General features: G+C 36.9%; 2 protein-coding genes across 4 annotated transcripts; both read right to left on the bottom strand.

The window, feature by feature from the left end:
- Positions 1-581: 581 nt before the first annotated feature.
- Positions 582-4,381, bottom strand: LOC113356960 (mechanosensitive ion channel protein 6-like). 2 transcript variants are annotated; one of them, XM_026600198.1, is made up of 5 exons: positions 2,069-4,379; positions 1,821-1,944; positions 1,405-1,698; positions 1,110-1,312; positions 582-1,018 (listed from the first exon to the last, which is right to left on the bottom strand). In XM_026600198.1, exons 1-5 carry the CDS (start codon positions 4,021-4,023, stop codon positions 730-732), a joined length of 2,865 nt encoding a protein of 954 aa, XP_026455983.1. In that variant the 5' UTR covers positions 4,024-4,379; the 3' UTR covers positions 582-729. The 2 variants fall into 2 exon arrangements, 1 of the variants encoding a protein (XP_026455983.1); XR_003363324.1 differs by having other exon boundaries at positions 880-1,018; positions 1,110-1,268; positions 2,069-4,381.
- A 302-nt stretch (positions 4,382-4,683) lies between these two features.
- On the bottom strand, positions 4,684-10,868 carry LOC113356961 (serine/threonine-protein kinase STY46-like). 2 transcript variants are annotated; one of them, XM_026600200.1, is made up of 17 exons: positions 10,719-10,868; positions 10,257-10,495; positions 9,781-9,895; positions 9,499-9,596; positions 8,965-9,084; positions 8,406-8,460; positions 7,900-8,010; positions 7,708-7,758; positions 6,775-6,956; positions 6,588-6,695; positions 6,321-6,394; positions 6,032-6,207; positions 5,814-5,909; positions 5,447-5,527; positions 5,303-5,356; positions 5,052-5,186; positions 4,684-4,950 (listed from the first exon to the last, which is right to left on the bottom strand). In XM_026600200.1, the coding sequence occupies exons 2-17, from the start codon at positions 10,448-10,450 to the stop codon at positions 4,876-4,878; spliced, it is 1,725 nt and encodes a 574-aa protein (XP_026455985.1). In that variant the 5' UTR covers positions 10,451-10,495; positions 10,719-10,868; the 3' UTR covers positions 4,684-4,875. The 2 variants fall into 2 exon arrangements, with proteins under 2 accessions (XP_026455985.1, XP_026455984.1); XM_026600199.1 differs by having other exon boundaries at positions 10,257-10,787.
- Between the last annotated feature and the right edge of the window lie 6,889 nt (positions 10,869-17,757).

Below are 17,757 nucleotides of genomic sequence, written 5' to 3'. Positions count from 1 at the left end.
TGTGAAGAAAGACGAAGCAGTTTGTGTTTTTCAATTTAGGTTGCAGAAGAGATAGAGAATGCAACTGTAAAAAAACTGAAAAGAAAACGGACGGAAACTGTACACATCACGTGGTCCAGGGCATATAGGTAACATAACATGTTTTTAAACTTTATTGGACTAGCCATTAATTGTTATATCCCGCTGGACCAGCCAGTAATCCGGGTTGGGTTTTCTGGACTAAACGGTAAATCCCTCATATAAATATCGTTAATCTATTTTATGATTAATAATTTTTTTTAATAATAAAAATGCTGATTAGGATTGATACACATCCTCTTGGTGAACCTCTGAAATAAGAGGTCGAGCTACAGGATGTCTATAGAAAAATATGACATGTCATCTCCATGTTTGTTGAAGAGGTTAGGATTGGAGAAAGATTTCAGGAAATATGGATTTATATCCTATGTGGACGAAAACTTTTTTCCACACACATTCCATTGGAGAAGCTCTGAGTAGGAGAGTTTGGCCACGAGGGTAAAGAAAGGAAAAACATACGTCGAGACAGCAAAATTGATACTACTATACTATGTTATAATATTTGACGTTTTTATTTCAACCAGCTTGAATGTTGATGAATGCACCAAAGCTAAATGGGCAGTACCCAGAACAAAATTTTTAGAAGTAAGATGCGGCAATTAAAAAAAAGATCAAAATTTGTATAACTGATTTTTTTTTTCTTTCATTTTTTTATGTGTCAGTCCAAGTCGGAGGAAGACGAGCAGATTGCAGCGTTGGAGTTGGTATGTTGCGAACGTTGACATCCAACGGAAGCATTCGATACTCAATTTCAAGATCTTTCATGACTTTGATCATCTCTTCAACTATACCAGCTCTCCTTGCATACCTCTCTCCCATATCTTGGTGGTTCATTCTGTGTTGACACCAGATTGAAACTTTCAACCTGTTCATTTCATCTACATCCCTCACCACAACCATTGGAGCAGGATACCAGTAATCCAACTTTCCTTCGATAAACCTGCCAAAAGCAACACAAAAACATTGAGGAAAAAAGAAAATACTTTGGGTACCGGAGCAAGTATTTGAACATGAAGGAAAAGAGATTTTACCCTGTGATTTTCTCCTTAAAGATGGCAAGCTTTTCAGCTGGTGTTGACAAATGGATGCCAATGTCGATAGATTCTCCCATATCAGGACTTCGATAGTAATTACCAATGCACATAGTAGCGAGAACAGTATTTGGATATGTTATCTTTTGATTGTCGAACCTTAGAAACACAGTGGTCAGAATATTCATCTCCTCAACTACCATCTGAAATTTCAATCAATCGAGCTTCTTGAGAAAACATTCAACAAGGTCATTTCCAAAAAAGAATGATAATACTCGGTAAAAATTTTTTTTACCTGAACTCCATCAATTTCACATCGATCTCCAACATCAAATGGGTGCATGACAAACAAAAATATGATTGATTCGAACATTGTCTTGCAAGTATTACCAAATATGAAGACTACTAAGAGGAGCTGTGTTGCCAAGAATCCCAAGAGATGGACAGTAGTAATCCCAAGAATCAAAAGCCAGATGATCAAAATAATGACTCCAACAACACAGTTCACTATATGATGTAGCTTCTTCACTGCAGTTTTTGTATCGGTTAAAGTTAATGCGAGAGCTCTTCTTTCTCTAAATGCATTCACCTGACATGTTTCGAGGGGTTGAGCGTTACCAAAGACGCAAAACATTTATCTTTCCGCAAAGAAATACGTAATGCATATAGTAATTCAGAGAAGAGAAACAAGTGGGGCATTAAGAAACTTACCACCCAGTTCTTGAGAGCTTTCTTGCTAACCCTTTTGGTCTCCTTAGCTCCTTCAAAGAGATTTATTGTCTTTATAGCTTCATCTTCTCTCATAAAATTCATCAAATCCTGCAGGTAAATGTACCTGTTACAGAAATATATTGAGCACTGAGACGAAAAACAAGTACAAAAGTTCATTTTACAGATATGTCGAGATCACTCTGGAAATCTATAAGAATTAGACATCCATAAGAATAGAGAATGCTTACTTGGACCCACGTTTGGCAACGTTATTGAATATATTCTTAGCAGCATGTTTCGCCTCACATTCACTTCTGATCTGCATTTTTGTCTCGTCTTCTCCAGTTGAATCCAATATTCGTTCATCCAACGTTGACATGACTCCATGCCGAACTATATTCATCAACCTTTTCATGTTCCAAGCAGAGATATTTTTCTGGTTTAGTTTGTGCAAATGATCAATGGTTATACCCTGCTCAGGTGTCTGTGACTGCTTAGAAATTGCTCCCGAAAAGCCAATCCTGGAACTTCTTTGTTGAATCCCTCCACTTCCCATGACTCTTCCACTGATTCTTCCGCTCATATTTTCAGGAAACGCCGCAGCTCTGAGATCAGCAGGCATAGTAGCCCCTGCATTTTGAAGCTTTCGGACTTCAGCCATGACTCTGTCATCCTCTTCTTGACTTCTCTGGATCTCAACTAAAGGCGGACCCGAAAGTGCTTGAATCACATACTGATTAAACAACGAATCTTGTATTCGATCAAAGTACGTACTCATGTGAAATGATGAAGCTAAAACCTTAACAAACAGGGTTTTCACAAGCCATATCAAAGTACCCACTAAGAGACAGACTATAATCTTAGTTACATAAGGCAAAACTTTATTCTTCACTTGTCTCTCTACTGTTTTATCAAACATGAAATGCCATGCCATTAGTACAAGACCTAACCAGAGACAGTTCTGAACAGCTTTTCTAACTCCGTAAACAAAATACAGAACCCGTTTACGTAACAGAAAATTACGCTCGATGAAGAAAACTACAATCCGAATTCCCCAACCAGACAACAATCTTCCACAGATTAAAACCAATATCAAAAGCTCCCATTTCCAAAGATGAAGTTCCCATAAAGTTTTCTTAACTATTGCAGGAATCAAAAGACTACAAATAAAAGCAGCCAGTATTAAAATGAGACTAACCCACTGAAGAATTGTTAACGCACTAAAGTTAGCTTTTCGAAATTCACCCGGAAGATCTTCATCAGCAAAAGGATCTTCTTCATCCTCATCAATACTACCTTTTCCTAAGAAGCCAGATCTCAGTGCCCCTGAGGTTCTCCCAATAGCACCACTTCTCCTTATATATTGATCATCAGGAGGATCCATCAATCTAGACTTAGTTTTAGTTCTCAATAAACTTTTGTTTGTTTGAAATGAAATATTAGAAGTATTTCTCAAAAATGATTTTCTGTTATATAATCCACTGTTAATACTACCAGTACCACCACCATTGTTGGTATTGTTGGAATTATGATCAACTTCTTCTTCTGAAGATGTTCGACTACTAAGCCCGTTAGAATCGATTTCAATACGGTCTTTCGATGACGTGAAGTCATGAAATGATACCCTAAGTTCTTTAGATTGTTGAGTACTACTTGGACTTTCTGCTATGGGTGGTAAACTTCTGTTCTCATATTGAAGTTCATCCATTTCTAAATCCATATCTAATGATAATTCACCACTATCTTTCTGTTTATTCAAAAACTGCTTAATCAAATGCGAAGGTGGATCGATACTATTTGCTCCACCTTGTGCCGATGATGATGCTGATGAATGCTGTTGTTGAAAACAAAACCTATCAGCAGCATTACCATTACCACTACCACTTACATTATTATTATCCTCATTCCAAAATTCTAAACTAGATTTTCTCCAATGACGACTACTATTATTATTAGTCTCATTGTTCTTCATACCATTTCCAGAATCAGGAACAACAAAATTTAGATCATTAGGGGTGTCATTATTACCATCAATCTTGACAATCACTTCTCGTCGATCATCTGAATCCATCGGGGATTCTTCGTCGTGGTTATGACGGAATAGAATCGGTTGTGCTTCATGATGTTCATCAATATCTCCTCCTGATATTTTTCTTGAATGTTTATATGAGTTTTGTGATTTGAATGGTCTTAGTGGATCCATGCAGCAACAATGACACGGTAAAGAAGATGAAGAAACAATGAAGAAACAGAAAACCAGATTCTAAAATGAGAAGAGGAAGTGATGACTAACTAAACATCCAAGCTGTTGTGTGATTGACCTGACCATATAGGAGGAGGAAATGTTTTGATTCTTTTGAATAGGAGAAAATGTTTTGATTTTGGTGGACACATTTATCCTTCAACTGATTCAGTGAGAAGCGTTCAATGCATGGACACGCGTTTGTCAACCATTTGCTAATAAGTTGGGCATTCTGCTGTTTCAGTTAGTTGAAGGACGCTACTGAACAGCGCTAACCAACGGTCTGACTTCTGAGTCTTTCTTTCAAGATGATCGACATGTTCACTTTTAACAGTTTTCATATCTTTCCAGCTAAGGATTCTGTTATCCAGAATCCAGATGTTCAATGGGTTAGTTAGGGTTGACTGGTTGGGGATATTTAGTCAATGTCAATCCGTGGTAGCTGGGGCCAGGTTATGGATACTGTGATCACCGTGCATACTACAACTATATTTTGCGTGAATCAGCGAAGGTTAGTAGGTTACTTAAATTCCTTGACCTGCGGTTTAAATTCACGGACACTGGTGTTTCTTTCTAGTTTCTGACGAAAAGGACGTATTCAGGGTACACATGAACACAAGATAATAAAGATAGCTTTATAAAGAAAAATGAACCACAACGGAATTGGCCATAACTTGGCAAATAAAAGAAAACAAGCTGAACTGCATTGGTCCTCAGAGGATATACTGTACAAAGCACAAAATGAAGGGAAATGGAAAAATGGCTCAAATGATTAAGAGAGCATACATACACGATTATAAACAGTAGCATAGTTCAATTGTCGCCTCTTCTCATAACTGCACGCAATGCCATGTTCAGTTTTTCGTTGTCTTGCCCATCAGTCCCGACCTGTTACATAAACTTAATTAGGGTTTGATCTGAATACAATGCAAGTTGTAGACTGCCCTAGAAACTTCAAAAAGGTATCATAGACTCGGATTGTATGGTACCTCCTTGGCTATATCCTGCAAGGCCTCAATAATTTCAGAAAAATCAGGCCTTAGACTCGGATTCTGTTGCCAGCAGTGTTCGAGGAGTCGCACAAGCTTTGGATGGGTGTCCTTCGGAATTGTAGGTCGAAGACCCTAAGTTGCAAACAAGTCATAACCAAGTATATTTACTATTTCTTGAAATTTCGGACATCTATCGGTGTAAATGACTGAATGAGTTAGTAAGAGAGTAATAAGTGAGTATCTGATACCTTTTGCACCACACCTACAGCCGCTTGTAAGGGAGTTAAATACTCGTAAGGAAGCTGCAAATTATAAAGCAAATATTAACAATAGGTTACTGAAGGATTTTCCCCAAATTTAGTTTTCATACAAAATTTTACTTGACTTTTTACCTTTCCAGTTAGCATCTCCCATAGCACAATCGCGAAACTGAAAATGTCCGCCTTGTGATCATAAGGCTTGTGCTCTATGACCTACAATGAAGGATAAGGAGGTAGGAGATAATAATTACTCCAGAAAAGATACTTAGCTCTACATGTTGTAGTTGCATCGAAACCTAGGTCATTTAAATTCTTAATAGACAAGCTGCAAGGGTCTGAATCATAATGTGCAGAGAAACCAACATGGATGGTATATATGAATGTCTAAATGTTAGAAATTTGACAAATGCAATGAAGTAACATAAGTTCCTGTCAGGAAAAAGATTCCGAATGGTATGACTACTGCAGGCAACTAGAAGAGAACACTAAGAATGCTTACCTCAGGAGCCATCCAACGATATGTTCCAGTCTCTGCAGTCATCACCCCAGATTGAGCTTGCACCCTTGCAACCCCAAAATCAGCAACTTTAACAACCTGAAGCACGGAACAGAGGGTATCTGAGGAAAGCGGAAGGATGTATAGAAATAAAACGAACTATAGAAGTGTTAGCGGAGTATAATATGTTTAAGTTATCGTGTATGCAGAGCAAATCTTACTTTATTTTCATCCATTAAAAGATTAGCAGCTTTTAGGTCCCTGTGAATTATCTTATTCTGGTGCAAGTAGTTCATTCCCTTTGAAACATCAATCGCTACTCTGATCACAGACGGAAGTTTAAAAAACCCCTTTTGCTTGTGCAAAAAATCATATATACTACCACCAGACATGAATTCTGAAAATACAAATAAGAACACCAATGTCAAAATTGTGAGCTGCAGGAAGTAATAAATATAAGTTCAGATGACCAAGGCTAATGATCTCCACGAAGTCATTTAACTTATTTACCTGTTACAATGCACAAGCTTGGAGGTCTTGTACATGCACCAATGAATTGGACAACATTCTTATGCCTGACTTTCCTGCAACAGGCAAAACAAGAAAATCTTTAAGAACTCCCCGGAGTTTGAAATGAACAAATACTGACTAGGAAAAAAAGGCAAAATGATATCTTAATATTTAAAAAGCATCTAGGAACACCAAAATAAACTACAAGATATCCAAATCATCTAGGAAGATGGAGAAATCCAATGCAGATATAATAACTACAGATACCTCATAATATAGACCTCTTGAGCAAACTCACGCTGCATTTCTGCACTTACACGCTCAGCCTTCAATACTTTAATAGCCACTTCCTGGGTACAGTAGATACCCTTGTACCTGAATGAATTAAAATAACAAATCTGAGCAAACATTCACATGTCATCATAAAATGCATGGAAGACCTGGAAGAACTTACAGATCTCCGAACGACCCAGAGCCAACTTTGTTTTCAAACGTCAACAGTCTGGCATCGATTTCCCAGACATCAGTGCCATCACAGGGTATTTTCACATGATCAGGGACTATCTCCATCTCAGTTTGCTCGTTTAAATGTTCGTCATTGGAAGTCATTGGATGATGGTTTGACCAAGACTGATTCTGCAATATTCACATAATATATCAACAAAGAATGTCGCCATGATAGAAACCTCAACAGCGGCAGTGCAAGCTCCACCATCTAAATGTAAGATTAATATCAAGGTTGTCCATGGGACACAATTTGCAACCAAGGATAACACAATAAACAAAAAATTTGATAACACGGTGCAAATCAAGAACTCCATGCAGACACTTCATGAACTTGAGCTCGAATTTGCTGGAACAAGAAAGAATATGTGATTAACTGAACAAAGATATTCAGAAGGACAATGCATTAGCTAGGAAGAGTACCATCAACGACAAACACAAAGAACCAATTGCCGGAAATTCAGAACACGGAATGGGTTATCAGGGAGACGTGTGATTTATCACACAAGCATACATAAAACAGAAGGAAAATTTAAAGTTATCAACAGGATCTAGTTATTGGGAACAGAACATTATTAAAGTAAATGAATGTGCAAAAATAGTAGAGAATAGAATGACAACACAGATGAGATAAATTGATAATAAATGTCTTGGTCATAAATTAGCTAATTCAAGGGGAAAATTTAAGTAGCTCTAACAGGGAATAAGACAGCTGATTAAAAAACACATGCATCGGTAGACTGAACACCAATTTCAGCGCCAATATGAAATTTTTTATTGCAGTATTGTTTGGATTCCATAAGAAATACACTTGCATAAATAGTCAAAAATCTAAAGTTGCTAAAGAAATGTGACCCCATATTATTAGAAACTGAAAAATTACCTCTATCCTCCAAATTTCCTTTTCCACGACGTTTTTTAGCCGCTCTATTTCCTAAAAAAACAAACAAACAAAAATAGAATAAAGAATAGTTGCTGAATAGTGCATAATGTACCTTGTTTACTCAAATGGTCAGAAATGGAAGTCTAAACACCTCGTACAGCTTTATTTGCGGAAGTTAAAGTTCAACAATACCTCGTAAGGCCAACCAGAAACCACAAAAACATCCAAGGAGTAACCATCCGTCGTGGAAAAAGCATGTGCCTCTTGGATGTTCAGACCGATTTCAGCAAGTAATGCAGTTAACTGCAAGTTTAACATGGAAGAGAATCTTGAGATGCTCCCAAGAAAGCACAGAAAAGAAAAGAAAAAAAAAACAATTGCCAAACGATACATTTGTTCAGAAGCCATCAAGGGAAGTTTCAAGCTCAATATTGGCAAATTCCAATGGGGTTACAGTGCATTCAACTCAAATGAAGGTTTTTTAATCTTTTAGATGGTTGTGGCATCAGAAATTCAAGGTAAGTGCATAAACAGCAAGCCAATTTTTAAATTTATTTTAAAAAGGTGGCCCTTGGGTCAGACTGTAGAGAACAGATGTACCCACCCGAATAGTTGTCAATACCAACTGGAAGATGAGAGTTCATATATTTATCCAAATACTAAAACTGTAGAACACTCGAGTAAACAAGCTAGTTTACCTGGCTGAGAAGTTTTGGCTTGTCATCTGCGGAAAACGTGATTTCATGCATAGACCTGCATGATTACCAATTAACCCAATGGCATGAATATCATGATTAAACACTAGGGGAAGATGTATTACTTTGTTAAAATAAGAAGGAACAAGAAAAGAATCCCGATGTGCAGGGGCGGAGCCAGAAAGCTAAAATGTGCTTGAAAACCCCAAAACTTAAGAATATTAGGCTTGGGAGCCAGTTGGGCTGGGTGTGCAACTGCACACCCTTGCTTTCAACTGGCTCTGCCACTGCCGATGTGTGTGAACCAAAACAGCATACAGAACAGATGGCCTAACAAACACGCCACCATGTGAAGGGGAAATGTTTATTACGTAAGTACTTCGGCCACATATTTATGGTAGTTAGTCTATAGCAAGAATAATTTCATGCGACTAGAAGATCGCCTAAAAAGAACACAGAACAATTGCATAATTGCTAAGGCACAACGTCGAAAATAAATTCAGAACTAAACCTTGGAGTTACACTTTGATAATTGTAGACTCAGTTTCGTTTAAGTATTTACCCTGCATTGCATAAACTAGCATTTACAGTGCTATCTCCATCTGGATCATGTGATTTGTCAGCTACAAGCTCAGGAGCTTCGAGATTATGTGACGAACCAAAGGAAGGTTGTGGATGAATGCTGAAGTGTTAACAAGAGACAACCATTGCAAAATCAGTGAAAAAAAATAAAAGTTGGGAAACAAGGAATCTGTCTTTACACTTGGACGATTTTATTTTGTGACATTTACTCTAATAAGCTCTTTGCCTATTTGTACCTCTAGGACGGTTCGCTTTTATCCTAACCTTTGCATATCTCCATTTACCTAATTTCTAATAGATGCTCGATACTTCAGTAATCTTGTCTTCTCTTACCAAATTCTCTACATTTTCCTTCAACTTAACTAAACTAAAACTGGGTCTCAAATTTTATCTTTCATCTCTTTCTTGCAAGGTGGAAAACAAACGGGACAAAGGGTCATGTCTTGCTTTTAAAGGTCATTAAACAAAACACATAGTATTTTGTATGAGAAAGCAGAAGACAAAAAGAAGATACCTTTGTCCCTTAGTGTGACTAGTACTTTCAGTATCGTCATTAGTTGGAGAGTCGGGGGACGAAGAATCAGTATTGTGTCCATCAAAAACTGGAGAAGCCTACACAAGAAATGAGATAAAAATCCCCAAAAGTTATCAAATAACTATACAAAATACCATATAACAGCAATTGTGTGATTGCAGAAATACGAAAGAAGTTCCAGAAAACATAAATAAAGATCCTAATAAAGAGAAATAATGGTAATGCTTAGTTGAGAATTCAGCAAGTCATGGTAGGCTTTACCTGTACTAGGCGAATTTCAAATGCGGGTCTATCGGCAGGGTCATGTGCCTGTAGCAACAGCCTCTTGTGTATTAGAACATCTTCAGCCCTCTCCACATTCAAATTCAAAGCATACCTAATTGAGGCAAAATAACAGTAAATTAGAGAACTCACATTACAACGAACAAACTTAGGGCATCAGTTTTTACAATTGACAGTACCCAATTGAAACTAAAATTAGTGCCCAATTTGACAGTAAAAGCCAATTGGCAAAACTAAAAATTCAACCCTAAGAACATCACTTGAACAGTGAACTTTCTCGAGCATCATCAAAATACGACGATCTTGAAATAAAATTTGACAATTCCTTGAACGATAAACTGAAGAAGCTAAACTGTTGAATTGTTTCAGACTTTTAGATTCCCCTTTCGATTCCTGAATCAATAATCAGAAACAACACAAAATCATCAAATATTTGAGGTTGAAATAATGATTACCTAGCAGGAAGTCGATTAAAATGAGCCCAAAGTTCATCATCAAACCCAGGAAGATTCACTTCATCCAAATCAGATTCTTTCAGTCTACGAAGAATTTCGTTATACACTTCGAGTTTCTGTCTATGATGTCTAGTATTATTTGGTGATGATTCTACTGTTCTACTGTTGCAACTCTCATTATCATCCATCGCCATCAAAACTCAATTTCCTCCGATTTTCACTTGAGATCCGACACCAATCTTCAAATTCAAAGCATACCCAAATTGAATAAAGAAAGAAAGACAGTAAGAAAAAGTTTATGCCAGGATATCAGAGAAATTCAAGAAACACTAGAATCACAAGAAAAGATCAAGAGAATTCTCATGATTTGATGATTTTTGATAATAAGAATTTATTTATATCTACTAGAGACAAAAGTGAAGAAGAAGAAAACACACAGAAAAACCAGAGAAGAAGTTGTACTTGTCCTTCTTCTCAGTTTCTGTGTCTATAAATCTCAAAATGTTTTTAGGCTAGTTTAAGCTTGGCGGAATATTGAACGGCGTTGTGTCCAATACGCACCCATCAAGATCAAGCTCATGTCTGACGTGGAATCTAGCAGAGTGCTGAAAGAAAACGAAATAGTTTATGATGTCAGAGTGTTTTTAGTAGATAAATAAATAAACTTTATATACAGTATGTATTTATTAATTAATTAATTCGTGATGCCATCTTACTATATTCGACTCTTTACTTTGCGATCCTCGCTGCTTTCTTCCCTTATCGGGTTCTCCAAATAAAGAATGCAGATAGATGAGTGGAGGAGTTAGAAGAGCGGATCAACAAACGTGAATGCGATCTCGGCTCCTGGTTTAGCTATTGCCAACTGTTTTAGCAGATCTGTGGTCCTCTGGAGTTCTGGACTGCTACACAAAATCGTACTCCTCGTCCAACAAAAACAAAATGGTGTCAATTACTACCTCGTTTCTGGAAAAGTATTAATTTCATTTTTTTCATTTTAGCATAAAAATAGTCCAAATTGAAAAAAATGAAAGTAACACTTTTCCAGAAACGGAGGGAGTATTATTTTCGCAAAATATTACGCTTCAAAAAAATAAAATAATTCATTTTGAAGTGGAAATATAGGGGAAAGTAAAGAGGCAGAGAGTAGTTTTCATTAAATAGAATCATCAGGTTACATGGAACAATATCATTTATATACATGTGAAGGGGAAAGCCTAGGTACCTAGTTAGGCCGCACATCCATGGGTCGTAAGCCCTACAACACTCCACCTGGTGCGGTCCAATAGAACTTCGTATGTAGTGCTCCACATAAAGTGCTTCGAATATAGTTATTCAAATGTTGTCCTCTCCTTGAAGACTTGTGCCGAAATCAATTGCCTCATTAAAAGTTTGATAAGGAAAATCCCAGTGGGACAAAACCTTGGTACAACTCTTTATATGTAGTACTTCACATGTTATCTCGTACTTTACATGTAGTTCATCACATGCAATACGATCTTCAAGGACCGACAAGTCTAAGTTAATTGCCTCGTTAAAAACTTCGTCAGGGAAACCCAGAGGGACAAAACCGAACTAAAGAAAAGAGTACAATATTAAGCAAACTTAGAACATAGTTGGACTCGAGTACGTTGTCTCATTAAAACCTTGACAAAGGGAAAAGAGTACAACGTGACAGACGCAAGTAAAAGTGATCCGTTGTATATGATCACTTTGCTCCGTTGAAGTTGACTAGTTGCTTCACAACTCCTAAGGCAGAAAATCCTCGTGGGAAAGACAAATAGCCTTAGTTGGGAAATTACATTCCCATGTTTGTTGTTGTCTCATTAAAAACCTTGCAGAGTAACAGAACTCTGTGGGAAAAAGTAACCTCGACGAAGGAAAAGAGATCAACACACCATTAGATGCTCCCCCTGACGGCAGATAATTTTTATTAGTCTAATGCATTCAAAAGGAGTTTATCGCACTTTACTTTGGTGACTTGAATGTTTATAAGACCCTGTTGTTGATTCTGGAAGTTACGTTGCTTAACAGACTATCATGTTTCATTTGTTTGATTCAGATATTTTCAGTTATATCAACGTGGTCTTTATGTCTTCAACGTTCGGCATACTTGACGTTTCTAGTGTTGTCTCACTAAAAACCTTGTCGAGTAATAAAACTCTTTGGAAAAAACTATTCTCGATCGAAGGGAAAAAGAGTACAACACAACTTCAATTTCGAAGTAAAATATGTCGACATCATATCCTTGGATCCTCCCTCTGATGTCGGCATCTCCCCCTGATTACTTTCAGAGTTATTACAGACAGTTCCTTTAGTCATGTCTTTCGAAACTGAATATTGGTAATGACTTAGAAAATAGTCTACCATATCTCCCCCTGATTACTTTTAGTGGATAAGAGATTATTTTTCCTTCATAATCAACAACTTTTGGATTGCACTTTCATTAGCATTTCTTTTTTATGTCTTTGCATGGATAAATAAATTTATGTCAATGGTTACTTTTAAGTACATGATTACATTCACTACACCATTCCAATGACGTTGCATTGGCGCTGAGCTATATCTAGCTAACAAGTTCCCTGAGGATGCAAAATTTGATCGAGTATATTATTATACTAAGTAGAACAATGCGTCTATTGTACTTAGATATGGGAATTTCATCTCCCAACACATCTTCGTCATCTTCCTTTAGACGAAATGGTCACATACTTATATTTGAACCTCGACAAATCACGGGAGTGATATCAGGATGCATGTCTTTGTTAAATTGCCTGAAAACTTTAGACATATGCAAACTGGTGGAATAATATACCACAAGCTCAGTATTCGATCGAGCTTTATCCAGATTTTTCATCTCAAATTCGGATTGAAATAGCTTTTAAGGTCTCTTATTACATCAAAAGTACCCATCATGTTTGTACCATCGACATAGATAGCTACAATTCCAAATCATGAACTTTCTTGTGAATACGCAAGGAAAAATAACTTACTTGTCTATCCCCTCCAAATCAAATAGCCACTTAGACGGGTATACCACATTCGCATGATTGCTTCAATCTATAAGTGGGAATTCTATCTAACTGCAAAAGCACTTTGTGGTTTAGAGACACTTGATTTGGGCAACAAAAGGCTATCAAGTACTTTTGTAAATATCTGTTATCCGTTGATTATTTCAGAGATACGTAACAACCACATATCTATGTTGCATTTCAAGTCCTTTTGAAATTACCAACCTAACTAAGTAGCGGAACACTTGCATTGTGAGAAACCTCGCGCCACAAGGCGAGTCTTTATACTTTAAGACTGCTTTCTTCTCATTATGCTTTGTAACAAATTAATAATGCATGTCCAATAGGTTTTACACTTGGTTGGTTAGCACTACCACACCAAATACCCGTATATTTGTCAAAGAACCAAGTTCTACCTGGATTCTATAGGCCAAATATGCTCTTCGTTGACATTAAGCAACAAGAGCTTGGTTTGATCTCATCTTGATCTATTTCCTTAAGCAAGTGTATATGAAATTAATCATCAATATGCTCACATGATGTTTCCATTGACTCGTGCACATTCTTATAATCCACCTGGATGTCATTGCTCTATGGAATCATCAAACTTCAGAGCATCCCCCAGTTTGATTTATGGACATATTCAAAGACAATCTTGTGAGATGATTTCTGATGATATAAATAAGTTGTGCCTTACTCACCTACTTCCTTTATAGGTGAACATTGATCGAAACTGGTGGTATATCCATCTTCATTTATGGAGCCACGGCCTTAACTACACTTCCACCTAGTGTAGTTGCAACACCTTAGTCTATGGTGTACCCCATACTAAGGATTTATAACCTTGCAGACACATTTGCAGCTGGTATGTGTGATCTTGTCACGTTGCCGATATCAGTGCACTTTCTGAAATCGATTATTCCATGTCACTTCACATTTACATTTGTGGAGTACAAGAATCAATATGAGACACAGTGGGAACACACCACGATAATTCCCGTCGTTCCCTTAGAAAATATTTTTTCTTATCTCCCCCTAACGATGGGAAGACTATCTCATTAAAATGACAACCCGCAAATCTAGCGGTAATAGATCTCCTGCCAAAGGTTTTAAAAATGCGGATAATTGTCGGGAACTCATTTCCAACATAACTACTTAACAGTTTTGAAGACCCATCATAGTACGATGTGGAGTCGTAGTGGCACATATATAGTGCCACCAAAAATGCGTAAGAACATGAATGTCAGGCTTATATCCAGTTACCAACTGGTACGCATAAAAGGTTGACTAATATTGGGTTCTAAAACGAATTAAGTAAAGATGCGTGTAATATTGCATATCCCCAAAGCAATAAAAGGTAGGGTGGTACGCGTAACCTATTCCTTAGACATCATCTGTAACCTTTGATGATAGCCTTTGCGAGACCATGAGGTATAGGATGCTCTGCATTGATCCTTTTAAACATGCAATAACCATAAGTCCTTTTGATGTACACTCGCTAGCATTTACAAGGGGTGGTGAGCCCTTACATGTAAAATATGTGCTAGTAGTTTTCAATAGCAAATTTCTTGGGAACTATAACTAGTCCAAAATGTCAAAACATTCACCAGAGCCATAAGTCACTTTAATGGTCCGCATTCTGCATGAATATTTTTCTAAATTGCACCTTGTTTTATTTTTAATATGGATTTTTACCATTTCCATCTTAGGATGGTCTCAATCCTATTGTTCTGAAGACTTTGTGAAATGAGTGATATGCTTTCTTACTTAAAAGCAATAAGGGGGTTGTGCATCTAGTACTTTAGAGATATGTCGTCATTTCACATTCTGTCAATCTTTCTCCCGTTTTTGTTCACTCAAATAAATTGTTATTCATATGATTCCTTTCAAAACGATCATCATGTCACAAACAAAGTTTTTTTATGGTTATGTCCAAAGCATGTATGAGTCAATTCCTAACATTTCATCGTCGGAGTCAATATGGATTTAATAATCCAAATATTTTAGTGATTTACGTTTCACTAGATTGACTCATTAGTTTCTCTAAAATATATTTTCTTCCAAATATATTAGAGACTATAAAAGATGCAATCAATCACGTTCTCATCACTGTGAGGTTCCACATGATATCCATTTGCATGGGTTTCTTTGGAATTTAACAAGGTGTGATTATCTCTCGGTACATATAGAGATTTTGTGACGTCTTTGTTCTATCTTGAAAACAAATTTTGATCAGTGTTGTGCTCGATGATCCAATCCTCGTAGTATAAGGAAATAGTTCAACAACTATTAAGCTGGTGGGAGGGGAACCACTATCTGTTAGACATTGAGTCTTTAGATATTAAATAAGTGGTGTGGCCTTATTAGTAATAAAAGTGAGATTCAATTCAAGTGCCTTAGAGTGAATATATGTTACGTTTTAGGGGGATGATATATTTTTCATCTAGAAATATCTCAAGTGCTTTAGAGAATTTTTTTCGTCTCGTGATAATGATGTACTTTTGATAAGTGCAAGAAATGGTTCTAGTTCAATTGAAATTAATTTTCTAGGCAAAGTTCTTCTTGCCAATAAAGTTGATATCTAAAGTATCACCTTCCTATGGAAATCGATTGCTAGTATGGTATCTGCATTACATTGCTCGTACCAATACCAGTAACAATTTATTTTTGATGCGAGCTAGAATTACATCTTGGCGTGATCTCATGTTCGGTTGATACATGTACTTTGGTGTCATTACTACCGGAGACAAAAATACATATTTGTCTCATGATATATATTTCCCTTTTCACATGCTTTATATGAGTTGGTACGTCTAACCCTCATTACTTCAGGGTTCTTTCCATTTTCAATTTTTGCTACGTTTAGCTCAATTTGAGAAATTTCTTTATCTCAACAGGCCAAGAGATTCTCACTACACATGTCAACCACTTCCTTCAGGTTGAATATATTACTAAAGATAGTTCTCTTGTTGTCATACTTCAACATATATTGGTTCGTTAGTATCATGGATGAAGTAGAGAAATGGAAAATTTTCTGACTCATATCATCTTTTGTGAGTTCTTCCACAAAAATTGGAATACATGTGATTTTATTTGAACGTATCTTTTGAAACTATTGACAGATTAATAGTCGAGCAAGTGGATTACATTCAACATAACATTCTAATTTTGGGAAGAAAATATCAAGTATGCAATAATGGTATTAAGTACTTCTAAACCCCAAATAAATATATTTTGAATCGAGCTGGTACAACCAATTGAACAAAAGACACCATTCAACAATAGCCGATATCATACTCTAGAGAACAAAATAACATTAAGACCAGAATTCTTAGTGATCGAGATCAGCATTCATAATTTAAATCGGTCGTTATGGACTTCTCTTAAGAAAAAAAACTAACAAATAACCCAACAAATATTCAATGTAAATAACCACATTAGTTATATACCTCGAGCTTTGGTTCCCGCTACATATACACGAAACCATGACAGCCTTGGTCGCGCATAGCCCAGAACCGGGCCGGAACAGGACACAACAAGCCGGAACAGGACAGGTTGGATCAGGTGGACCGGGGATGAACCAGACCGGGTTGGGTCGGATGAACCGAGTGGATCGGGTGGACCGGACCGAGTTGGATCGGTTTTCATTTTTACCTTCCGGGATAAATGCAAACAGACGGATCGTCGCTGAAAACAGGGGATTTCCTGATTTTCTTTTCCGACTCCTCTTCTTCCTCCTCTTTACAACCTACCTGGTTAGAAACAAAATCTAGAACCGCAACCGGAACTATGACATGAACTTAAATTTGCAAGCTTCGCATATATATGATTAATCAAAAAATCTTCTTTTTAACGGAAGATTGAAAAGGAGATAAATAAAACATTGAAAAATGGGAAAAATAAAAGAAATATTGAAGTACCGAAATCAATCTATGATAGGGATTCCGGGATACCGATTGATGAGAACCAAAAAAAAAAAAAAAACTTTCTTTAGCGGCAGGGAAGAGGTCGTTCTTGATAACGTTTTGTAATGGAAATATAGGGGAAAGTAAAGAGGCAGATAGTAGTTTCCATTAAACAGAATCATCAGGTTACATGGAATGATATCCTTTATATACATGTGAAGGGGAAAACCTAGGTACCTAGTTGGGCCGCACATCCATGGATCGTAAGCCCTACAACGATTCACACTATTTTATTTATTTTTTAATGGTAGAAAAGATAACATACTCCACTAAGACCAGTTCTTATGGAGTGAGCAAATTTCAAATTTTTTCATTTTGCTCCCACTATGGACTCAACAAACACGAAAAACGGGTGGTCAAAACCAACAACTTTGATGTTTTGTACACTGCGGATCAACATGAGATGCATGTCTCATTTAGAACCGTGCGAACGAAGAAAACTCACTAGCGGATGAAGTAGAACCGCGCGGACATCTATAACCCGCCAGCGGGTGATCATCAGACGTCAACGACTACATCTGAACG

The sequence above is a fragment of the Papaver somniferum genome, chromosome 3 (assembly GCF_003573695.1).
Source record: "Papaver somniferum cultivar HN1 chromosome 3, ASM357369v1, whole genome shotgun sequence".
Lineage (NCBI taxonomy): Eukaryota > Viridiplantae > Streptophyta > Magnoliopsida > Ranunculales > Papaveraceae > Papaver > Papaver somniferum.
The sequence above is the reverse complement of the archived record's forward strand: the minus strand, read 5'-3'. Positions and strand labels throughout refer to the sequence as shown.

What these genes read in the sequence shown, in the direction of transcription:
- LOC113356960 (XM_026600198.1), bottom strand. Translation starts at nt 4,023, where the DNA reads ATGGATCCACTAAGACCATTCAAATCACAAAACTCATATAAACATTCA. An exon ending in AAGCTCTCAAGAACTGGGTG is followed by an intron (nt 1,699 to 1,820) that starts GTAAGTTTCTTA and finishes GAAACATGTCAG; the next exon opens with GTGAATGCATTTAGAGAAAG. An exon ending in GTGAAATTGATGGAGTTCAG is followed by an intron (nt 1,313 to 1,404) that starts GTAAAAAAAATT and finishes TTGAAATTTCAG; the next exon opens with ATGGTAGTTGAGGAGATGAA.
- LOC113356961 (XM_026600200.1), bottom strand. Translation starts at nt 10,450, where the DNA reads ATGGCGATGGATGATAATGAGAGTTGCAACAGTAGAACAGTAGAATCA. An exon ending in GCTAGTTTATGCAATGCAGG is followed by an intron (nt 8,461 to 8,964) that starts GTAAATACTTAA and finishes GTAATCATGCAG; the next exon opens with GTCTATGCATGAAATCACGT. An exon ending in AAGCTTGTGCATTGTAACAG is followed by an intron (nt 6,208 to 6,320) that starts GTAAATAAGTTA and finishes TTGTATTTTCAG; the next exon opens with AATTCATGTCTGGTGGTAGT.